Source organism: Ammodytes marinus, assembly GCF_949987685.1.
Source record: "Ammodytes marinus genome assembly, chromosome: 16".
Lineage (NCBI taxonomy): Eukaryota > Metazoa > Chordata > Actinopteri > Uranoscopiformes > Ammodytidae > Ammodytes > Ammodytes marinus.
Window position 1 is genome coordinate 13864549 of NC_137220.1, and position 23210 is coordinate 13887758.

Below are 23210 nucleotides of genomic sequence, written 5' to 3' on the forward strand. Positions count from 1 at the left end.
AAATATCCCCATAGAAACATCACTGCGTTTATTTTCGCCACCAGTTCAATTCAATGTCGGCTTGCTCCTGCTTACTCTCCTGCATACATGCCTCAGTCATGCGCAGGCCCCTGATCTCCTTGCAAGGGTCAGTGGCCTATCACGAGCCAGTAAATTTTTTTTTTTTTTGGAATGGCATTGTTCAGGGCCTTCGAAGATCGGGGCCCCACATTTAGCTTGTAAAAAAAAAAAATAATAAATTATGGGCCCCCCTCTGCCTTGGGCCCCCCCACGACTGTATCACTTTTACCCCCAGTCCGTCAGCCCTGGTTGTAGGCCTATATCCAACCGCGTAATGCTCACTCCGTGTCCGTGAATAATTACCGCAACTAATTCCTCATTAACGGAACGTTACACCGGTCGGTTTTTGAATCTTATCCCCATATTCCCTATTGAAGGCTTCTTAACTGTTGTTGGCTCGGAGCGAATGTGTCTGAAGTAAGCCTTGCTTCTTCTTTTCTTTCCAAGCGGAGAGCACCTTCATGCTCACCTGGAGTCTACTCATTACTAACTGAGAGTAACAGGTGTCATCTCCCCTTTTTATAAACGTAACTTTATCATCTGCTTTGAAATAATTGGACAGTTATATTCCTGAAAATGTTCTGGAGAAGAAAGGAGAGACCGTGTTCAGCTCCGCGGTGCTGTGGAGAACACAGGCTGCTTGGCAGTTATTTGCAGTTGATGTTTGACACAACGCTCAGTTTATTGCACTTGCATCAAAATATTCAATTTTGTTAAACTTTATTTTATCCGTTTTGTGCCGTTTTGTACACGTATATAACATTTTAAAATAGGGCCGGCCTCGGCCCGCCGGCCTAAAGGCTATACAGACACAAAAACAAAAAAAAACGATTTTCCTCATCCACCAATCCAGTTCATTTGAAACGAGGAGTACTCGAGTACTCGATTACTAACGCCCATCCCTAGTAGCTACAGAACATATACTGTGCTGTGTAATAACAGGGTCGAAAACTGGGGAAAAAGTTGCGGCTTATAGTCCGAAAAGTACGGTACCATAGTGTTAAAACTGGTGTGTGGTAAAGGACTGTATAGGTAGTTCACGGACTGCTGGTGTCGCCTTGGTGTGTTGGTAAGAACACCTCTTGAGTCAGAAATGCAGTTTAGGATTTTTACTGGAGGTTTTAGGCAGCACAGATGCAAAGAATGTGGTCTACAAGGAAAGGGAAACAAATATACATTGGTATTTGTAATTAAGGAATACAAACCATACAAATCCTCATATGCAAATAACATAAAAAAATGCACTCGCCACTTAATGGTAAATCTGGACTATTCTAATAACACATACAATACAGAAAAATAATCGGCCATTAATATATTAAGAATGTAAAACATATACAAGGCCGTTACATAACGTGACCAAACAATGGCGATCCAACCGTTTCTAAATCAACGGCAATTAAACATATAACTTCTACAAACAGATGAAAATACTCACAAATCGTCATTGACACACACACTTGCATCCATACAATGGTGTTCAGCTAAAACTTAACATGAAAAGGAGTCATTGACAAGCCACGTAACGGGCAAACTTATCCACGGTCGAAATAATGTGAGCGAGTGACAGTTACGAGGGACAGTTATAGGCAAGTGACAGCATGAGCATGAGCTGTCAATCAACGCTGGTCGCACGCGTCACAGTGATCAACGGCTGCGCGCATCACGGCAGCAGAGCATGCACTCTTGAGTTCGGAACAGCCATCGGACTTTCTAACACATAGATTTCACATTATTGTGGAAAAATAGATTTTTCACTTGTCTCATCCACATTTTTGTGTGGATGACACAGTTTAGAGTCCTTTCCTGGCTTTTTTGGACTATATAATTAGGGCCTAGCCTGGCTCCGCCCGCCCGCCTACTTCCGGACAAATTTCATTTTCCCTTCAGTAGTCAGTCTGGGTGTACAGCGCATTTCCCAGATTCTCCGGAGAATCTACAATCGTCCAATCAGCGAACAGAGTGAGTGGCTGAGAACGCTCCAGTTTCAGTTGAATGTTGCGTTCCTTCATACTCGGAAGAAGGAGATTTCCGACTTGGTAGTTCCGAGTTCCGACCTGTCTGTGTTCCAGTGCATCTGCTCGCGAAAGTATGGACGCCTAAAACCTTTCTCGTCCAAATAACTAAACGTTAGGCTCTAACAAGTTACTGTTGCCAGGTACTGGTAGATTCATAGACTACAATATGTAGTGAAGTCGGAAATTTCTGAGTTCACTGTCCAACTGGAAGGCACCATCAAAACGTGATGACCAAACGTGATGCGATTGGTTGGCTAATCCAGAGTGGCACTGGGCAGATCCAATAGTTTTAAACTTCGACAGACACCCGCCTCCAAGTGAGTGAACGTTTGCCAATTACAGCACTTCCAGACCTTCTGTACAAATGAAATGAAGTACGATGGTCTGGTTGGACCAGGCTAATAAGGGCCTGCATGCTCAATGAAATATTTATATGCAGATGAAGCTACCATGGTTAATTTTCAAAACAGTTTGAATATCTGAAGTGATGTAGGGGAGAACGGGGTTATATGTCACACGTGTTATATGTCACACGGGGTTATATGTCACACAATTTGAGGAGAGAGGACTGTTTGTGTTTTTCATGTCAAATTCTAGGCTTTTACACAATGGGTTTATAACAAAACACTTGTTACCCTTTAAAAGTGTGAAGGGTAAGCTATAGTTTAGATTGTTGTTAGCAAGCTAATTAGTTATCAGATGGTTGTTGGCCTTGATGCTAGCAAGAAATGCCAGTTGGGGTTGGTCGTCACATTTTTTGGGGGGTTGGTTGTCACATGTTATCCAAAGGCTGCAGCCAGAAAAGGAACCCAATAACAAAAGAAAATGTCAAGCTGTATCCTCACTGACACCCCGGAGAAGGAGAGAATAGAGCAGGAAAAGGCAGCTAGCATGCAAAACAGAAAAAGGGCAACAAAATCAAACCGACCCAGTGCATCCCAATCTAAACCAGTTGCCAAGGCTACTGCACCCCAGTGCATTCCACACCAGCTGGGGAAGAAGAAACAGAAGATGTGTGTAGCCTAGTTGAGTAGGCTATTATTGTTAGACCTATTTGTTTTGTTCTTTATGTTGTTACATACAGTAGGCTGGTCTTAATATGAATTTCCTATTTGTTTATTCCTTGCTCATTTTGTGTTAAGATGCATTAAGTTATGTAGGCCTATTTTTCAACTTGACAATTAAATTAAACTCTCAAATTTAGTTCTGCTTTCTTGCCTTCTTTTTAAGATTTTTCCCATTAAGATAACATTGTGACTAACAACCCCATAGTGTGTGACAACCGACCCCTAGATGGGGTTGGTTGTGACAATGTGTAAGGGTGTCTTTGATGATTAATTTCTTCTTTATTACAATAAGTTAGACAAAGTGAGGGGTACACATTTCAAACCAACACCTTAAGATTTAATTTAATCTAGGAATGACTATTGAAATATGTTTAGGTGATGAGCAATTCTCACTTGAGTAAAAAGTGTGCCTACTTACCCCGTTCTCCCCTACTGCTAGCAACATAAGCAATAAGGAGGGATGACTCACTCACTCACTCACTCACTCACTCACTCACTTACTCACTCACTCACTCACTCACTCACTCACTCACTCACTCACTCACTCACTCACTCACTCACTCACACTTTTCCAGTGTAAGGTAAGCTGATTTTGCTCCCTGTCCAACTTGAAATACTGCAAACCAATTAGCAATGATTAACTTTAACGATGTCCTCCGCACAGTTAAATCAAAGGCCACTAATCTGGGGAGAAGTTCGATAGAAGATAATGAGCACGAAAAAGGAATCAAGAGGTGTGAGTCCAGATGACTGTCGCTGTCACGATTACAACTATGGTTATATGTTGTGCTCACCATAGTGGGTCACAGCATGTGGCTAGAGAAAGGTGTGGTAAGGAATTAAGATTGCAGTGGCATGTATATCATTCAACCCTGGTCTACATTACCCACAGGATCATTGCCTGCACACACATACAACAACATACATGTACAATTACGTGAAGTATACTGTATATGGAGTAGTAATTCCGGTTCTTAAATCTAGAAGAAAATTATCGATAAAGGATGACGAAACGTGTAGAAAGACCTCGCTGCCACATTCTATATCCAATGTATGTGAATACATTTTTATTTGCATGTACTGTATAGTACATTTTGGCACTGCTTAGCCTGATGGGTTGTCCTTATTCGAGGACACATTTCAAAAATACCATCATAACACATCACAAGCCCAATTTCGCCGGAACCTGTGTGGTGATGCATCTTGTCAATTTTCCCTAAGGGTATCTAAATTATTTTTGGCGGTAGAGGATGAAATTCGCACTCTTTCTTGGTGACAGAAACCTCATAGATTGTTCAGTAACAAAGAGCATTAGGTAAATTAGGTTTGGTGCTGATAACTGAAGTATTTTATCCAGGTTTCTTCTTTGCATAAGATAGGCCACAAACCAAATGAGCTGAAATGAGTTTGTTACTATTCACTTTATTGGTGATGTCCTTGAAATAACTGAAAGTAGTCTAGTTTAAGTTAAGCTTGATCAAAAAGAGCTGTGTCATCATGACTGCCACACATTAATTAGCATTATTTTTATCAGCTTAAACGTCACTGAATGACACTTACATTTTCTAGCTTCCAAAACTGATACTAGTTTAATTTCCAAACAGGGTTTTACATCTTTAGCTCGTCTGATAACAGAGCAAGAGAATGTTGGAGTTGATTAACTCTTTCCACAAACCCCATTATGGTTTTAAATAATAAATAGAAAAGTGTCAGCGAATGAAAGTCAAAGGAGCCATGGAAAAATATGATGTTTTATATTTATAATTATTTGTAATGTATGTAAAATGTATTATTCATGCATTAATAATGTAGTAGTTATTTTTCTATTTAAAATTATTTTTTATGTTACATTTTTTGATCTGAAGTGGATGAGACAACTGGAACAGAGTGCATCTACTGTTAAATGCAGTGCAATCCAAATCAAAACTTGCTTTGGTGTCTGACATGTATAGTGTATTGACTTAAATGTGGTCCTTCTTTCCGACTGACATGGGAAGAAAAGCAGAATTTCTGCGCTTCATTTGCCCCATTTTACCCTGGTCACTCACACAGATTGCTGTGCCAGGTAGCACAATAGCGGTAGGATTACAAGTAAGACCTGGAGTCTGGACATTTCCTGCTGACTCCCTCCCCCTTCTCTGTCTCTACATCTAATCTCTCTCTTTTTGGTTTTCTCTGGTGCAACCGCTTAGCTTAGTTTAGGATAGCAGGCATAATGACTGAAAACATGGGGAAGCAGGCTCTGGATGAAGGTAACAATATCTTCTAGCACCTCTAAATCTCACTTATTAACAAGTTATATTCTGCAACAGATTTCTTAAACTAAAAACATGTTGTGGTTTAACATTAGCCAAACTGCTTTTTGCCCAGGCTGTAACTTACTGTCAAACTGTTGTTTATTGTTGGAACATGAATATAGTATACATTTCTTAATCTCTGCAAGAAATAAGAGCGATACTAAAAATGTATTTAAAAATAATTTCTTATTTTAATCAACAAGCTGCCACACCTATGAATGAAACGATGACGAGCATAACTGTCAGCGCATACATAGACCAACATGAGGCATGATTTAAATACCCAGTGTTATAAACTAAAGGAGAAAGGCTTAGTAGTATCACCTGCACTGTTTGATCACTCTTTGTGTATCAGGATCCAAAGTTCTATCAGGCTATTTTTATAAGTTTACAACAGTGATACTGCAGTTTTAATCATTAGCTAACCTTTTACATTCAACATATCTGTGAGAGCACTTGATGAACAGCATTAGCGATATACATATCATTCTGTCTACAACAGTAACAATCCCTCTTAAAAAAAGGGCTCAAAGTTTAGAGAGCGGCACAGAATCTGAATTATTTCAGTTCATATTGATTCAAACTGAGGGCACACATTGTTCTCAGCTTGTTAGCTTCACTCGTTGCTGATGACGCAGAACACAAGGCGAATAGAGTAGGCCGTGTCCAGGGTGTAAATAATAAAGTTGAGGATCGTCATGAAGGTGACCACCACCAGTTTGTCCCAGGGACAGAGGTTACCACAGTAACTGGGTCTACCAGTGGCGGGGAAACCGTACAGTGGCCAGACCACCATGGCTGTCATATACATCACTGCTGACAAAACATTATAGGCTATCGCCAGCTTGTCAAAGGAGAAAGGTAAACAAGAGGTCAGCTGTCCCATGGAGAGCAGGATTATGACGATGGCAAAGACGAAGCACAAGGAGTAAACCGCCACGCACCACTGCAGTGCTGGGTGCCCGGAGTACTGCTGTGTCTCCAGGGACGTAAAGATAAGACAGGCCAGGAACGTCTCCAGCATCTTCATGATACCCGGGAGTGTGGAGAGGAAGCCGCTGTTCTGCCCGCTGGGGCGCAGGCGAGTCAGGGCCACCTCGCCTGTGTACACCCCGAAACACACCCAGGACACCACCGATGCACCGATCTGCCGGTAGCAGGCGGCGCAGGTGAAGAAGGTGGGGTAGATGACAGAGGCGGCGAGGCACATGAGGCAGGCCAGCATAGCGAAGGCAGTGGTGAAGTCGTCCCAGGGGAAAGGCAGTTTGCTGCTGACGGTGGTGAACTCCAGGACCAGGATGAGAAGCGTGAAGAAGAAGCAGAAGCACCAGGTGAACATGCACCAGGCCCAGTAGGGAGACGAGCTCAGTCCCGCCGTTGCCACCAGGATAAAAGTCATACCAGTGAGGATGGCTGCAATCAGCCGCACGATGCCCACCGGCTGGATGAGCGACCGCACGTCCACTTTAGTCATGTCCAGACCGGATAAGTCTGTTTGGACCCGACAAAAAAATGGCGTCGCTTTGTTTCCAATGTCAGTTTATTCTACTGCGTTCCCCCTTGAAACAGAGATCCTATTGAAGAAATCCATGTAGGCACACAAGCCCGAGGTGTGTTCTTTGAAACTGAAACTCAAATGTGTAGTAAAACAGAGAATCCCAGGCTTATCTGTGCAGTTTATGACCCCTGTTTCACTGCATGGTTACGACACACAATGGACTCTGGAACTCAGTGCAAGCCTTGTTCAGGAGCTAATCTCCCACAGGATGATGGGGAGTTAGTCAAAATTGCTCTCACCGTGTCCTTGAATTCACTTCCTTTATTGCTCCCTGATAGCACAAAAGGGAACGCAAGATGGGAGGGATAGCTCAATTTTTTTTGATGGAATGGTGAGCATAATACTTTTTGAATGGAGCCCTCTTTTAAATCCTGCCTTCACACAAAACAGACAGAAACAACAGCATTGCACCAAAGAGCACTACTATATTGTAAATGACAATTAAAGCATTTAATCTAAAATTACTTTGTGATTTCATTATTCCTCTCCATCCTTCTCCATCTCTTCTTTAGCTGCTCCCCTGGTAATAACTCGACACAGTTGACCACAATATATTACTAGACTGACTTGCAAACTGGGTTGGACTTTCTCGAACTGTACTAAACTGGTTTGAATCATACTTAAAGGAAACAAGACTATTATGTATCGATTGGAAATTTCACATCTGAGCGAACAAATATTGCATGCGGGCCAAGGCTCTATTCTATTCTTCTGTTTAACATATACAGGCTCCCGCTAGCTCAGATTATGAATAAAAACAAATTATGTTACCGTAAACATGCAGATGACACACAAATTTACACTATAAACTAGGGCCACAACAAACCATTTTTTTTAATTATAAATTAAACTGCCAACTATTTTTTATATTAATCATTTAATTATGTGATGTATGAATTGCCAAAATAACAACAACCACCCCAGAGCCTCAAATGATCTGCGCATAAGTCTACTTTTTTTCCACAAGTATGTGTTTGGAAAGATACTTCCTGTGTTTGTTCTCTCTCTCAGATTGAAACTAAAATGTGTGTTTCATTGCATGCACAATTCAACACACCTTTGCAAACATCCTTTGAGAGGGACAGGGTGGGTCCTGTTAACCATTAAACACATTAGTCTGTCATTCGGTCATGATTGTAATTTGTTACTGAGGTGCTGAAACAACCACAGTAACACCCATGGTGATGTACGCTTGCACAATAACGCAACACTTTTATCAGATTTTATTACATATTTTGCATGCTGAGATCCACAAGAATGGCACGGTCATATCAATACTGTTATAAAAAAAGAAGAAGAAATGAGATACTGACATTTTGTTTCATATTCTCAGAAAATATCATCATTGTAAAAGTAACCCTCATACAGATCAAATCCACAACAAGCCAGAGCATGTTCGTCATACAAAAATTAAAAAAACATGTTTAAAGAAGTCACCATTCTCATACTGTACATGTTCAGATCTGAAATATGAGGCATACAGTATAATTTGCAACCTACGTTCTGCTGACGAAGAAGACCAGCCTAAAGGAATAAACAGTGTCCACAATGTAAGCCACAAGGTTGAAACAGGTCATGAAGGTGATAACCACTAAATTATCCCATGGACACCAAATCAGTCCTGTGCAGAAGCTGGGCCTGGGATTGTTCTTGAAGCTATACAACGGCCAGATGACCACAGCGGTGATGTACATCAACACTGCCATCACGTTGCAAAAGGTCAGGACTTTGTCAAACGGTGCGGGGAACAGGGACAGCAGGCGGCAGATGGTAAAGAGGATGACAACCACTGAATAAATGAAGCACACAGAGTACACAGCGACACACCACTGGAGGCCCGGGAACAAACTGTAGAAGCTGTGGTCCAAGCAGATGAAGATGATGCAGGCAACAAAGGCCTCCAGAACCTTGAGGAGGCCCGGCACAGTGGACAGGAACCCGCTCACCTCCCCGGGTCTAGCCCGGGTCATCCCCACCTCGGTGGAGTACAGGATGAAGGCCAGAAAGGAAGTGACACACGCGCCGATCTGTCTACTGCACACAGAACACGTGAAGAAGACGGCACAGATGATAGATGCTGCCAGCACCTGTATGAGAGTCAGAGATCAAAAGTCAAATGAATCCTTTTTTTAAAAATACTTAGATGCATTTTATGGTAGTAATTAGGGGAGAACAGGGTAATGTGAGACACTTTTTACATTTGCTCCCCTCTAAGCGAGCTAAATGATTCATCAGTCAAATGTACACATTTCCCATTAATTCAGGATGTTTTCTAGAAAAGGGAATTAGCAGAATTTATTCATGACGCAGGGCAGTGAAAATATGATTGCTTTAAAAAAAGTTGTCTTGTGTCTCAGTTTACCCCAGCTGTGGGGTAAACTGAGACAGACCAGAGAGATCAACGGGGTAAACTGATCCACTTACTTTTTCCCCTCTGAAACTACCATAACAACACAAATTGTAACCTGACAGCTAGCTTGAAAACCAAATATTCCAAAACTAATGTCGGACTAGTAACAGAATCATGGGGTTTGGTCAATTAAGAAAAACATTTTCTAAATACTTGAAAGTAACTCTGATCAAATACACCATATAATTCATATTCAATAATTAACATTCAAATGACAGATAGAACGAACCAGATAGATTAAAACACAGTCTGGGGGTCAGAACACAGGACCCTTAAGGTGCGAACACACTGCACGACCAGGGCGGCGCGGCGCGGCTAGGGTGGTGCGGCCGCCGCAGAAGTTGAAGATATTGAACTTTTTGCCGCCGGCCGCGCCGCGATAGCCAATCAGCGTTGAGCTCCTCCCGACGTCACTCGCTTCGGGACGACTGACAGAGGAAATTAAGATTTATGACAACATAATAGTCACAGTTTGCTCCCATAAGTTCTGTGAATAGCCTATGTGTCTGTTGCCTGCTGTGTACAGCTATCAGTTTTGCTTTATGAACCAAGTTAGCACCGGTTAGCTTGGGTAAAGCACCATCAGCACAGCAGACTGGTGCTCTCAGCACCAGCGCCAGCATATCCCCAGAGTAGGAGAAGGCTACTCTGGTCGGGCGGCGGACCCAATATGACCCAATATGATCAAGCGGCGCGGAACCTGCGATTCGCGCGGCCGACCGCCGCGCCGCGGAGTGCAGTGTGTTCGTACCTTTAGAGGGAGCTAGTGTCTGGGGGTCAGAGCAAAGAACAATCAGAACCAGAACAGTCTGGGACTCAGAACACAGGACTAGACCCAGCTGTCATTTTCTTTTGAGTCTTTGATTAATGTTTTTCTGCATTTGTTTTATTGGGATCATTCATTGAAAAAATACATATTACTTAGTCTATTGATGTTAAAGGTCACTCTCCTGTTCCCCACATACGTGCCAAACCATGCCCTTGCTGACACCCCTTCAACCATCAACCCCCACCTCCAGCCCACATTGTCTTTTGTCTTATTCAAACTAGTCTCCTTGCTACCTCAAATATAATGGATTCATTAAAAGAGGGCACAGACACTGTCTCACTTTACCCCACAGCATTTTTCTCACTGCCACAATTTGAGAAAAAACTACCTCTCTCAGCAAATCAAGCTCATTCACATGTTGGTAGTTCATCAACATGTATGATATCATTTTTTTCTAACTGAATCAATTTGCTTTGGCACAACAATCGATTAAGTTGACAGCAAGAAAATTTACTTTGACGTGCAAAAAAGAAATTTTTCTGAAAAAAATATGCTTACAACATCACCATGAGGTCCTCTCTGTCATGACCAAGGGGAAATGAGAGGGGCTTGAAAACATATATCTCACATGACCAAAAATGTGTTCCATTGCCTAGATACAGGGGGTGTCTCACATTACCCGATTGCTCATATTCCCCCGTTCTCCCCTACTATGCTTTTGAATCCAATTATTTTTAGAGTGCAAGAGCATGAACCCAATGCAACTTTGTACAATATCTCGAATATAGACATACAACTGCCATTTTCCCTCACAGTTAATCAAAGTTCACATGCTTTTGAAGTTCAAAATGTGTTCTGGTTTATTTGAAAAGGTGTCCAATTAAAATATAGACCCTAACATCCCCTCAGATGGCAATGATCAGAAACAGTGGCTAATAGTTATTAAACCCCTTCACAAGTTTTTCCTGAAAATATATCTGTCATCTATCTACAGTATCTAAGACACAATGATAAAACAGAGCAAAAAGACGACAACAATCACCCACCATTAGAGTAGCCAACATGGAGAAGGCTGTGGTGAAGTCATCCCATGAGATGGGCAACCTGGCATTGAGGCTGGTGACTTCCAGGACGAGGATGAGCAAGGTGACGCAGAAGCAGAAGCACCAGGTGAACATGCACCATATCCAGAAGGGGTGAGTGCTGTGGCCCACCGAGGCCACCAGGCTGAAGGAAATACATGTCAGGATCACCTCCAGTATCCGCACGATCAACACTGGCAACGACATCGTCCCCAACGTCACCATGGTGATAGTGATCCTTTCAGGTCAGTTCAGTTCAGTGTGGGTTTGGTATAGATAATCTGATTCGATTGTACCTCACCTCGTCACCAGCTTGTCTCTTCTGTCCCTTTTTGATTTAATGATTTTTTCTTGTCTGTCAATAGGTCTCTGGGGTACCGTGCTCTGAGCCGCTCGTTCTGTTAGCGCTGTCTCAATATGAATAATGGACCAAGAGAATGTGCATCATCCGCCTTCATCACCTCCACCTGCTTATCAGTTGTTTGCATGAGGCTTGGTCAATAAAGGATTATTGTTAATGGCAGTTTTGACTAATAGGAACCCCACCTTATGACGAGGAACGCTGACTTTACCCTTTAGTGCCAAGCCCAGCCATTAAAAGTTCAAATCAGTTAATGTATTACAGGCTTTAACTACGGTAGGAAATGTTGGAGAAAATATTTGAATTTCAGGAAATAAAAATGATAGGCCTGAATTGGGAAAATAAAGTGAACCAGAGCCAATTTTTTTCTATTTTACAATTTCTTTAAAATAAAGACTATCTACTAGGGAAGCTGTGGCTAAGCAGGCATAGGCGGTATTGATTGCAGGGTTAGTGGTTCGATCCTGCAACATGTTTAAGTGTCCCTGGGCAAGTTACTGAACCCTAAAATGATCATGATGGCTTTTGCCACTGATGTATGAGTATGAGAATGTGGGTTAGTGAGAGGCTAAACATTTAGTTAGATCAAAAAGCCTTAGAATATCTGATGGGCAGCAGCCTCTGCCATCAGTGAGTGAATGTGTGTGTGAATGGGGTGAATGCGACGGACATGTAAAGCGCTCTGAGTGGTCAAGTACAACTAGAAAAGCAATACATGGGAAAAGTCCATTCCCATTTACTTAGGACTGTATATGCTGGTAAATTAACTAAACTGCTGGTTGGATTACAACCTGTCTACTTCCAACTTTTTACACTGAAGAGCACAAGCACCTTTAACAACACTGTCCGAAAATGTTCTTGTCAAACCTTGACTGAGCTGTTTCTAAATGTGAGATAATCCATTAGGGCAGTGCTTCTCAAATGGGGGGGAGGGGGGGGGGGGGGGCACGGGCTGCCTTGATTTCCAACTTTTTTTTTTAGTGCTAGCAAGCGCGATGTGTGCTTGTGTATGGTCATATCTGCGCAAAAGGCTGCGATTTGCAGTAAATAAATGTCCACATGTGTCTCCAAGTGTCTCTGTAGGCTATTTAAAAAGAAATCAAGCAAGTAGACTAATAATAACATTAATGAATTATTGGTTATCGCATCACAGAAGGCCTATTGGCCTATAATAATAATAAAAAAACACCACATTAACTATGTTTACAGTTTAAAAATGTTTTGAATAAAATGCAAACCTCAGTGAATCATTTGCTCTTGTTTCTCTGTCCTGAGATTCACACGGACTGAGCAGTCTTGTTTAAATGTTACAAATTGAGCTAATAAACTGAACTTTGATTTTTTTTGCTGCAGAAGATATCTCAGCTAATTTGTTATCTAATTTGATAATAAGGTTATTGTATGCAGAATGCTCGTGCCAGAAACTCATACAGTGGTTTTGTACAGATAAATAAATAAATATTAGCAGGTTCTCAATAGTATTTAAATTTAGGGGGGGCGCGAAAAAATTTCTGCCCCTGGGGGGGGGGGGGGGGGGGGGCATGACAGAAAGTAATTGAGAACCACTGCATTAGGGTGTTCTGAATCAGGTTCTGATCTAATCTCAATAATTGTCTTGGGTTCTGTAGGTATACAATGGATACTTACAGATTAAACAAGACCAACTAAATATGGAGGTAAGAGAACTCAATTTAACTTGATAAATCAGAATCAGAATCAGAATCATAAAAAAACTTAATTTATCCCAAGAAGGGCAATTTAGTTCACAGTTCCAGTTCGCAGTAAAAAAAAACATTTAAATAAATACTATAAGAAAGCAGTACGAGGTAGAAATAACATAAATCACCAGCAGTCCAACATACAAATTCAACTCACATTCATTTCAACTCAACCTTTCAGAACAACCACCCATCTACACTGGTGCTCTCCACCTACTCCTGACTCTTGTGATCATTCAGTAACCTGATGGTTGCAGGAATAAAAGAGTGTGAGTACCTCACTCTTCTTGCCCTGATTGAATGATAGCGCCGCCTGGAGGGCAATAGTGTGAATTCCTCACTGAGGACATGGTCAGGCTGACTGATAATGCATTTGGCTTTCTGGACGGCATGTTAGTTCCACAATGAACGTATGCTCTTCAGCTGAATTCCAGTGATCTTTGAAGAGATCTTTACAATGTTATTTAAACTGTTCTGGTCCTTTACTGACAGACTGTTAAACCAGCATGTAAATTAAAAAGTTAAAAGACTCTCAATGAAAGACTGATAAAAAATTTGCAAAATAGCTTTGGAGACACTGAAAGAGTTGAGCATTCTCAACAGGTGAACTCTTTGTTGTCCCTTTTTAACAATGACCTCAGTATTTGCATGAAATTTAAGGTGGTTATCAAATACTGTGCCTATATATTTGTAGGTGTCTACAAGTTGGACTTCCTCCCCATGTATAACACTCGGTTCAGGCTCTCCCTTCTCTTTCCTAAAATCAATGACTGTCTTTTCTACATTCAGATCTAAGAAGTTGTCATCACACCATTTAACAAATTATGTCAAAGCAAGGCCATGGTTGCCGTATGGACCTTGGAAAAGGGACAGCAACGCAGTGTCATCTGAAAATTTAGCTAGATAACTTCCTGGTTGAGAGGACCTACAGTTATCTGTGTAAATGATGAACAACAGGGGTGACAGTACATACCCTTTGGGTGAACCAGTATTGGAAATAATGGCCTGGGACAAATGTCCATTTACAGAGTTCTGTCTGTTAAGAAATTTAAAAGCAACAACAGAATCTGATGGGGTAGCTCAAACTCAGCAGCTAGTCTCTCAATTAAAATATGCAGCTGCATCTTATTAAAAGCAGAGGAAAAGTCTGCAAATAACAGTCTAACATGAGATCCAGGCTTTTCTAAATGTTTATACATTGTATCTAAAATAAAGAGCTTTGCATCATCTACACTTTTTTTCCAGTTTGATAAGCAAACTGTAATGGGTCAAGTTTTCCACTGACCAGAGACATGATTTAATTCTTAATAATTTTCTCAAAAATTTTCATTATCAAGGATGTTAGTGCTACAGGTCTGAAATCTTTTAGATCTTTCGGATTTTTTGATAGTGGACCTTTTCCATATCTGAGGTATCTGGCCTATCTTTGCACACATATTAAAAAGTGAAGTGAATACCACACTAAGCTGGTCAGCACAATAATGCAACGTACGTCCACAAACAGCATCAGGGCCAGCAGCTTTGCTAATATTCACTTTCCTTAACAGAGTTGTTACTAGCTCCTGGGCTATCAAAATGACATTGTGAGGGACAAGAGATTCCCTCAACATAGAAATATTCTCAGAGAAATCAGATGATTCAAAACGTGAGTAAAACACATTAAAAACATTTGGCAAATCAGAGACATCAACACCTTTACCAGTTATTAGGTGCCTGGATTCACAAGAATTCAGATTTATGGATGCCATTGACTTAATTCCCTTCCAAGCAGCTCTGAGATCCCCCCCTATACAGTTTTTCAACCTTCTCTTCATATTTAATTTTGGCCTTCCTAATCTTCTTTTTCACTTCCTTGGAGACAGCTTCTTTCTCCCATAGGTCCCCAGTGTAAAATGTCCTCTTTTTCTTATTTATCAAGGATTTCACGGACCATGGGTTCTTTAGTAACCCATGGTTTGTTATTTGGGTAATGGACAGAGCTCCTGGTTGGGATGACTGAGTCGACACAGAATGTAATGTATGATGAAACAGTGTCTACTAATTCATCAATATTATCTGTGCTATCCTGTAAACAGTCCCAGTCAGTACACTCAAAACACGCTTGGAGAGAAGAGATACTATCCTCCGACCCAGGCCTGCCAAGACAAATGACTGGGCCCCTGAAAAGGTCCAGTCATTGGGCCCCCTTTACTCATACTGAACTTTTATCAATGTGCATGATGCGCTTATTCCTAAATAAACACATACCTGTACACAGGGCCGGTTCTAGCCAGTTAGGTTAGGGTGGGCTACTGAAAGAATAGTGGGCCGAGATACCGACGATGCGAGAGCGCGTGTAGCGCGCAAGCGGAATTTTTTTTCCCTTGCAAGATCTCTGTACCTGCTTTTTGGCACATTTACTGTAACATTTACTGTAATGTAAGCTTTTAGACACACCAATGCTGTGGGGGGGGGGGGGGGGGGGGGGTCTACCATGATAGCACTGCTACCAGAAGCTTTCCGCCTCAGTATAACAACTATCTGCCACCTTCGTTTAAAGGCTAAATATGTAATTTTCAAATTTTCCTAGAAAATAATAGATCAAATATACAGAATAATTTGCAGAACACCCTCACAAAGACACCTCAAAACTTGATGAAATATCACAGTATCTCCGAATTGAAAATCCACTTCTGCTGGCAGAAATACTGATATATTAAGGAATTTTCCGGGGGTCTAAAGCCCTTGAAAGTTCCCTATTTTTTTTCCTTTCTTTTCTGGTACCCTGATTTGTGTCCAGGTCCTGGCATCACTGAGCTTGCTAGGTTAGCTTACTCATCATCAATACATAGCTAACACTTGTTTGGTTGACCTGCTGCATGCAACAGTTTTGAGGGGGGAAAAACGACCCATGATATTTTTAGTTTTTTAATATAAAATGTGATATATTTTACCCAAGTAACAATGAATAAAATGTTTTCTTTTATTATAGAAAGTTCTCTTGCGAATATAGCGTTCATAATAAAGGTTGGCTAAGTTAGTTCATCTGCAAAAAAATAAAAACATTTTTAATTTAATTTCTTTTCTGTCTGGGCCCCCCCTGGTGGCTGGGCCCTAGAAAGCTTTCCCACTTTCTACCCACTGCTCCGCCTGAAGGACGGTTTATACACTGGCATGAGGTAAACACTGTTGTGATAAGAGACCCCTAGGGCAAGCATGGGTATGGAACGATAAGCTCCACCTATTGAACCATAGCAGAGATCAATGGTGGTATTTTTCTGTGTTGTGCTGCAAGTTACATATTGTTTATATGTTCTCAAAGTTTTACCCAAGTCACATTTATTAAAATCCCCAAGAATGAATTTGGGTGCGTCGGGGCAAATTTCGTCCAGTTTGTGTGCTGTGTCGGCGATCGACGCGTTGGCTCGCGGGTGAATGTAAACAATCGTGTAGAATAGTTGTTGAAACTCCCGAGGGAGGTAGAATGGGTGGAGTGAGATCGAAAGCAATTCTACATCAGCGGTACACAGTGGCGACTGGTCATTAGGAGCACGTGGGGCGAAGCCCCACCTACTCTCACAAAAAAAAAATATATATATATATATATATCAAAAAAAAGTTTGACGCTTTTAGTTCATTTTTAGCCGACCCTAGCTTGCTTCAGATTGCGTTTGTCTGATTTGTGTCTCTGCATGTCATGTGCCATGTCCATGGTCTCTGCAGTAAGACTAAGGCAGCCGTGTGAGCCAGTCAGATTTGGGCCGAAGGGCTAACGGGCTCGTTCGCCTTTTGCCCCTAAACGCAATGCAATGTGTATTGCACGTGAACAACTGCGAATGCGCGTGCTCGTGGTATTTCTCTGTTATAGTGGACGGAGATTATTTTACCCCAACGGGCGCTGTCCCTCCGGCACTGGAAAGGACATATATGGTCATTGGGTTCGTTCCACTACTGTGACAGTAGTGCCGCGAAAAGTCATGTAGCCGGAAGAAGAGAAGGACGGAGAAAGATAACTTTGCTAACACAAAGATGTCAGAGGCACACAAAGGAAAACGAGTCGACAACATGAATGAAGTAGATAAATTTGGAGCACAGGTTTGAGACCCTTAGTCTGGAAGAGAAATTGGTAGGCTAGTAAAACCGCTTGGTACGCATGATCCACCGGACAATAGCCTATAATGTGGAGTGGTAGCTATGCTAAAGAAGGCTAACGGCTATCGATCATAAGAAGGCACTCTTCCCTCGTTTGCTGTTCGGTGGAGAAGGTATTTTGTGGAGGACGGGATACAAGGATTTTAAAAACTTTTCTGAGAGGATGAGATGAGAGCAGCTGGATGCTGTCTATGCTGGACGAGTGAACGTCGCTGTATTGACGGGGCCGCCTTTCTCTTCAAATAGCCTAATAAGTGCTTTGGTGAGTGAAATAATGCTATTCTGTTTTGCTATCGATTGAAATTGATATTGAATATGGCGTTGAGTCGGAGTGTCAGTGTTTTCATGTGTCAGTAGCATTGCATTTGAAGGTGTGTGTGCTGCTGGTTGTGCTTATGTTATGGGTGATCATCAGCAATAGTTGTTGTTGTTGCTGCAGATGCCATCGGAGTGTATGTTGTGTAGAGTGAGAGCTTTTTTATATACAGTCATATGAAAAAGTTTGGGAACCCCTCTCAGCCGGCATTATAATTGACTCTGCTTTCACAAAAAAAATATAAAAGTGGTATGTCTTTAATTTACCAGGAACAGTTAAGTACTGGGATGTTTTCCAAACAAAGATTTTTTGAAAAGCAGTATTTGGTTGTATGAAATAAAATAAAATGTGAAAAACTGGCTGTGCAAAAATATGGGTACCCTTGTGGTTTTGTTGATTTTAATGCCTGTAACAGCATGTAAAACTGATGACTTTAAACACAAAGTTGGTTGGATTATGTTGTTAAGCCTTGAACCTCATATAATTGTCTGTTTAATCATGAGAACATTTATTTTAGGTGCCTAAATGCAAGTTGCACTTCTCTTTGACTCTCTGCTGAAGTGAGACAGAATGGGATCATCAAAACAGCTCCCAAAAGATCTGAAAAACAAAGATTGTTCATTGTCATGGTTTAGGGGAAGGCTACAAGAAGCTTTCCCAAAGGTTTCAACTGTCAATTTCGACTGTAGGGAACGTTGTCAGGAAATGGAAGAACACAGGCATAGTGGCAGTTAAACCCAGGCATGGCAGATCAAGAAAAAAACAGGAGCGGCATAGGTGGAGGATTGTGAGAATGGTTGCACACAACCCACAGATCACCTCCAAAGGCCTGCAAGATCATCTGGCTGCAGATGGTGCATCTGTACATCGTTCAACAATTCAGCGCAATTTTCACCAAAACATCTGCTTTTTATAAAGACCAAATAACTTAATTTTTGTCTCATCAGTCCAAAGCATTTTCTTCAAATATGAAGCTGGCTTGTCTAAATGAGCTTTTGCATACTCCATGCAACTGTATCTGTGGCGTGGGCGCAGAAAGGGCTTCCTTCTCATCACCCGGCCATACAGATGTTTTGGTGCAAATTGCACTGAATTGTAGAACCATGTACAGATACACAATCTGCAGCCAGATGTTCTTGCAGGTCTTTGGAGGTGATCTTTGGGTTGTGTGCAACCATTCTCACAATCCACCGCATATGCCGCTCTTGTACTTTTCTTGGTCTGCTAGACCTGGGTTTAACTGCAACTGTGCCTGTGTCCTTCCATTCCCTGACAACGTTCCTTACAGTAGAAATTGACAGTTGAAACCTTTGGGAAAGCTTCTTGTAGCCTTCCGCTAAACCATGACAATGAATAATCTTTGTTTTTAAGATCTTTTGGGAGCTGTTTTGATGATCCCATTCTGTCTCACTTCAGCAGAGAGTCAAAGAGAAGTGCAACTTGCATTTAGGCACCTAAAATACATTTTCTCATGATTAAACAGACAATTCTATGAGGTTCAAGGCTTAACAACATAATCCAACCAACTTTGTGTTTAAAATCATCAGTTTTACATGCTGTTACATGCATTAAAATCAACAAAACCACAAGGGTACCCATATTTTTGCACAGCCAGTTTTTCACATTTTATTTTATTTCATACAACCAAATACTGCTTTTCAAAAAATCTTTGTTTGGAAAACATCCCAGTACTTAGCTGTTCCTGGTAAATTAAAGACATACCACTTTTATATTTTTTTTGTGAAAGCAGAGTCAATTATAATGCCGGCTGAGAGGGGTTCCCAAACTTTTTCATATGACTGTATGTAACATATATTATTACTTTGAAAACTAAAGAGTTATCTGTGATTTTATTAGCCTGCCTTTATCTAACACCGCAGCATCCTGCAGCGCGCAACCTACCTACTGGACAATCGGTCTATTTAAAATCACGGCATTAAAAGGACGAAATGACTTGCTTTAACGAATTTCGTTAGAATATAACGTGAAGAATTTTAGAATATTAGGTAACACTTTACAATAAGGTACACAAAATTGTAGTAGCTACTACATACCTACCACATAGATATGTGTTACCTACTACATAGGTTTTTTTTTGTGCTACCTACTACATACATTTGGGGCGACTGTGGCTCAGGTGGTAGAGCGGGTCGGCCGATGATCATAGGGTTGGAGGTTCGATCCCCGCCCTGCAACCTGTGTCATAGTTGTTGTGTCCTTGGGCAAGACACTTCACCCACCTTGCCTCGTGTGAATGTCGATAGTTAGCCTGCTATCGGTGTATGAATGTGTGTGAATGGTAACGTGTAAATGGGAACAGGTCTCCCTTGCAAAAGAGTCTTGGGACTCAATGGGATTTACCTGTATAAATAAAGGTTAAAAAAAACAAAAAAAAAAAAAACATAGGTAGCACAAAAAAAACCTATGTAGTAGGTAACACACACAAAAAACCCTATGTAGTAGGTAACACAAAAGAAAACCCTATGTGTTAGGTAGCACAACAAAAAAAACCCTATGTAGTAGGTAACAAAAAAAAACCCTGTTAGGTAGCACAAAAAAAAACCTTATGTGTTAGGTAGCACAAAAAAAAACCCCTATGTAGTAGGTAACATAAAAAAAACCCTATGTAGTAGGTAACACAAAAAAAACCCTATGTGTTAGGTAGCACAAAAAAAACCCTTTGTAGTTGGTAACACAAAAAAACCCTGTTAGGTAGCACACAAAAAAAACCCTATGTGTTAGGTAGCACAAAAAAACCCTATGTAGTAGGTAACACAAAAAAAAAAACCCTATGTGTTAGGTAGCACAAAAAAAACCCCTATGTAGTAGGTAACAAAAAAAAACCCTGTGTTAGGTAACACAAAAAAAACCCTGTTAGGTAGCACAAAAAAAAACCTATGTAATACATAAGGTTTTTTTTTTGTGCTACATAACACATAGGTTTTTTTTGTGCTACCTATGTGTTAGGTAGCACACAAAAACCTATGTAGTAGGTAACACACAAAAAACCCTAGGTAACACAAAAAAAACCCTATGTAGTAGGTAGCACAAAAAAAAAACCTGTGTTAGGTAGCACAAAAAAAACCCTATGTAGTAGGTAACACAAAAAAAAACCCCTATGTAGTAGGTAACACAAAAAAAACCCTGTGTTAGGTAGCACAAAAAAAAACCCTATGTAGTAGGTAACACAAAAAAAAACCTATGTAGTAGGTAACACATATCTATGTAGTAGGTATGTAGTAGCTACTACAATTTTGTGTACCTTATTGTAAAGTGTTACCGAATATTATTTCCATGAAGCTGTTTAGTCAGAAAGTGAGCGATCACGAGTGGCTCATCCTCGCTGCTGTCCAAGGCATTTGAGAGGCAGCATTTATTTTATGCTCATAGTTAATCATATAGCAGTGCTGAAACGAAAGCTTCTCTCTTAAAATCGCGATCCGATTGTTTGTCCCTAACCTTGGATACACAGAGACATGTCCCCGAACTGACTGCGCGATAGTCTGTACAGTGAAACAGCCGCCTCCCTCGTAAGTTTCAGTCCACAGCCTACAATGCTAATATAACCACCACCTGCGCATGGAAAGCGTTTAATAAAGCCTCTTATTTTTATTAGGAATTGTTGAGCTGTTTTGTCGTCAGAAAATTACTTCGAATGCACAGTGCACATCAAAGCATAACGTTAATGCGCGTTCAGAAAGAGGAAGTCACGGCACTCATGTCTGTTAGCTTTTCAAAATAAGAATTTGAAAATAAAAGTCCCGCAAAACAAATGTTATTTTGGGGATTAATTTCTCCGCGTGAGAAATTTGAGGTGTGGCGTGTGAGAGTGTGAACGGGTTGATTTGCGTGTGTCTCACGGCCAAAGAGTGAGACTTGGCAGTTGATGTTCAAGGTTCAAGGTTCAAGGTTTTTATTAATGTCCCGCGAGGGCAACTTTGTGTACAGCAGGAGAAGTTTAAAGACACGACAAACAAGACATCAATGGACACAATAACACACCAATATATACACAAGTCTGAGGAGACACAAAGTGCATACAAATAAAGTGCCAAGAAATAAAAATAAATAAAAATAAAAGTCATCAACCGTGATGTGTAGCCACATTGAGTCCACTCAGTGACCATAACGTCACAAAGGCTGCGTGAATGAGGCTTTACTAAGTTAGTCCGATGCCGTGTTGTCACTTGACTCAGTTAGTTAAGATGCAGTTTGAGGTTCACGCTGCACACAGCTGCTGCTGGAGCCACCGGGAGTTTTTGCTCCACTTGAGAAAAATTTAATATTTGCAGTTTGCATAATCTATTTGAAATTGATATAAATGTTTTGATCGTTCAAGATCCAGTCCTCATTCAAGTGTACTGCGTAGGTTATGTCACGCAAGAGAAACGATAATGGTCAGCTATCACCTCAACATGAAGGAAAACTCCACCTTGAAATTTCTGTATCTGGCTGTCGGAGGCCAAAGACTGTAGCGGCACATTGAATTTTATCCTGTCTATTTTTTACTTAACTGTTGGTAAAGATGAAGGGAGCAATCCTTTCCTTCTTTGGCTAAAATGTGAAAGAGCACAATGATGTGAACAACTCATTTTGTGTTTATAAAATCGCCAGAATGCGAGAAACAGTGTCTTTGAAGCTCAAATGTTTCACATATCCTCCCCCTTATTTTAACGGTGTTACAGTACCTCTTGTTGATGTAAAAACACACTCCTCCTCCACGGCGTTTAGATAGATTATTGTGTGCTTCCTTGCCTGGAGCATGGCTTTTTAATGCATTTTCCATTCGGTGAAAAACCAACAACTTTGCCACGCAAGGACGAAATTTTGATTTCAGAAGTGGGGGGGACACACATTTTTAATAAAACTCTAATGAAAAACCAAGAAAATCTATCTATGAGCAACTTATAATTTAATTAATTACAATACTGTAGAAAATTATTGCCAAATAAACTAGTTTATGTCACTCCCTCCCTACTGTGAGTTGCTGACCCAGCTCATGAACTCACTACTGAGTCGCTACTATTTCTTACCAATAAAATAATACATTTAGACAACTTTTTAGTACGCTGGCCTCAATATAAAACTGTACCTGTCCAGTTTGCTTCTTCCATCTGACAAAATATATAGATGCACGTGTTTGAACTTTGAAAGCTCTGATACAGATTATCGTCACCCTAACATTTGTCACAATGCTTAATCTCATGACTTACATATGTTTATTCTTTCAACCTCACCTGTGAGCCTCCAGCTTCTCCTCCTCTACCTCCTCCAGCCTCTTCTCCTCCTCCTGCCTCTTCTCCTCCAGCTTCTCCTCCTCTACCTCCTCCAGCCTCTTCTCCTCCAGCTTCTCCTCCTCTACCTCCTCCATCTTCTCCTCCAGCTTCTCCTCCTCTACCTCCTCCAGCCTCTTCTCCTCCTCC

At 41.0% G+C, this 23210-nt stretch overlaps 2 protein-coding genes across 2 annotated transcripts; both read right to left on the reverse strand.

Annotated features, from left to right (window-relative positions):
• Positions 1–6058: 6058 nt before the first annotated feature.
• LOC307262781 (myeloid-associated differentiation marker homolog) lies at positions 6059–6916 on the reverse strand (the record flags this gene model as incomplete). The annotated part of the gene is made up of 1 exon (XM_080043758.1): positions 6059–6916. The coding sequence occupies one exon, from the start codon at positions 6914–6916 to the stop codon at positions 6059–6061; it is 858 nt and encodes a 285-aa protein (XP_079899884.1).
• A 1580-nt stretch (positions 6917–8496) lies between these two features.
• Positions 8497–11486, reverse strand: LOC307262782 (myeloid-associated differentiation marker homolog; the record flags this gene model as incomplete). Its single annotated transcript, XM_080043759.1, has 2 exons — positions 8497–9087; positions 11226–11486. The coding sequence occupies 2 exons, from the start codon at positions 11484–11486 to the stop codon at positions 8497–8499; spliced, it is 852 nt and encodes a 283-aa protein (XP_079899885.1).
• Positions 11487–23210: the final 11724 nt, after the last annotated feature.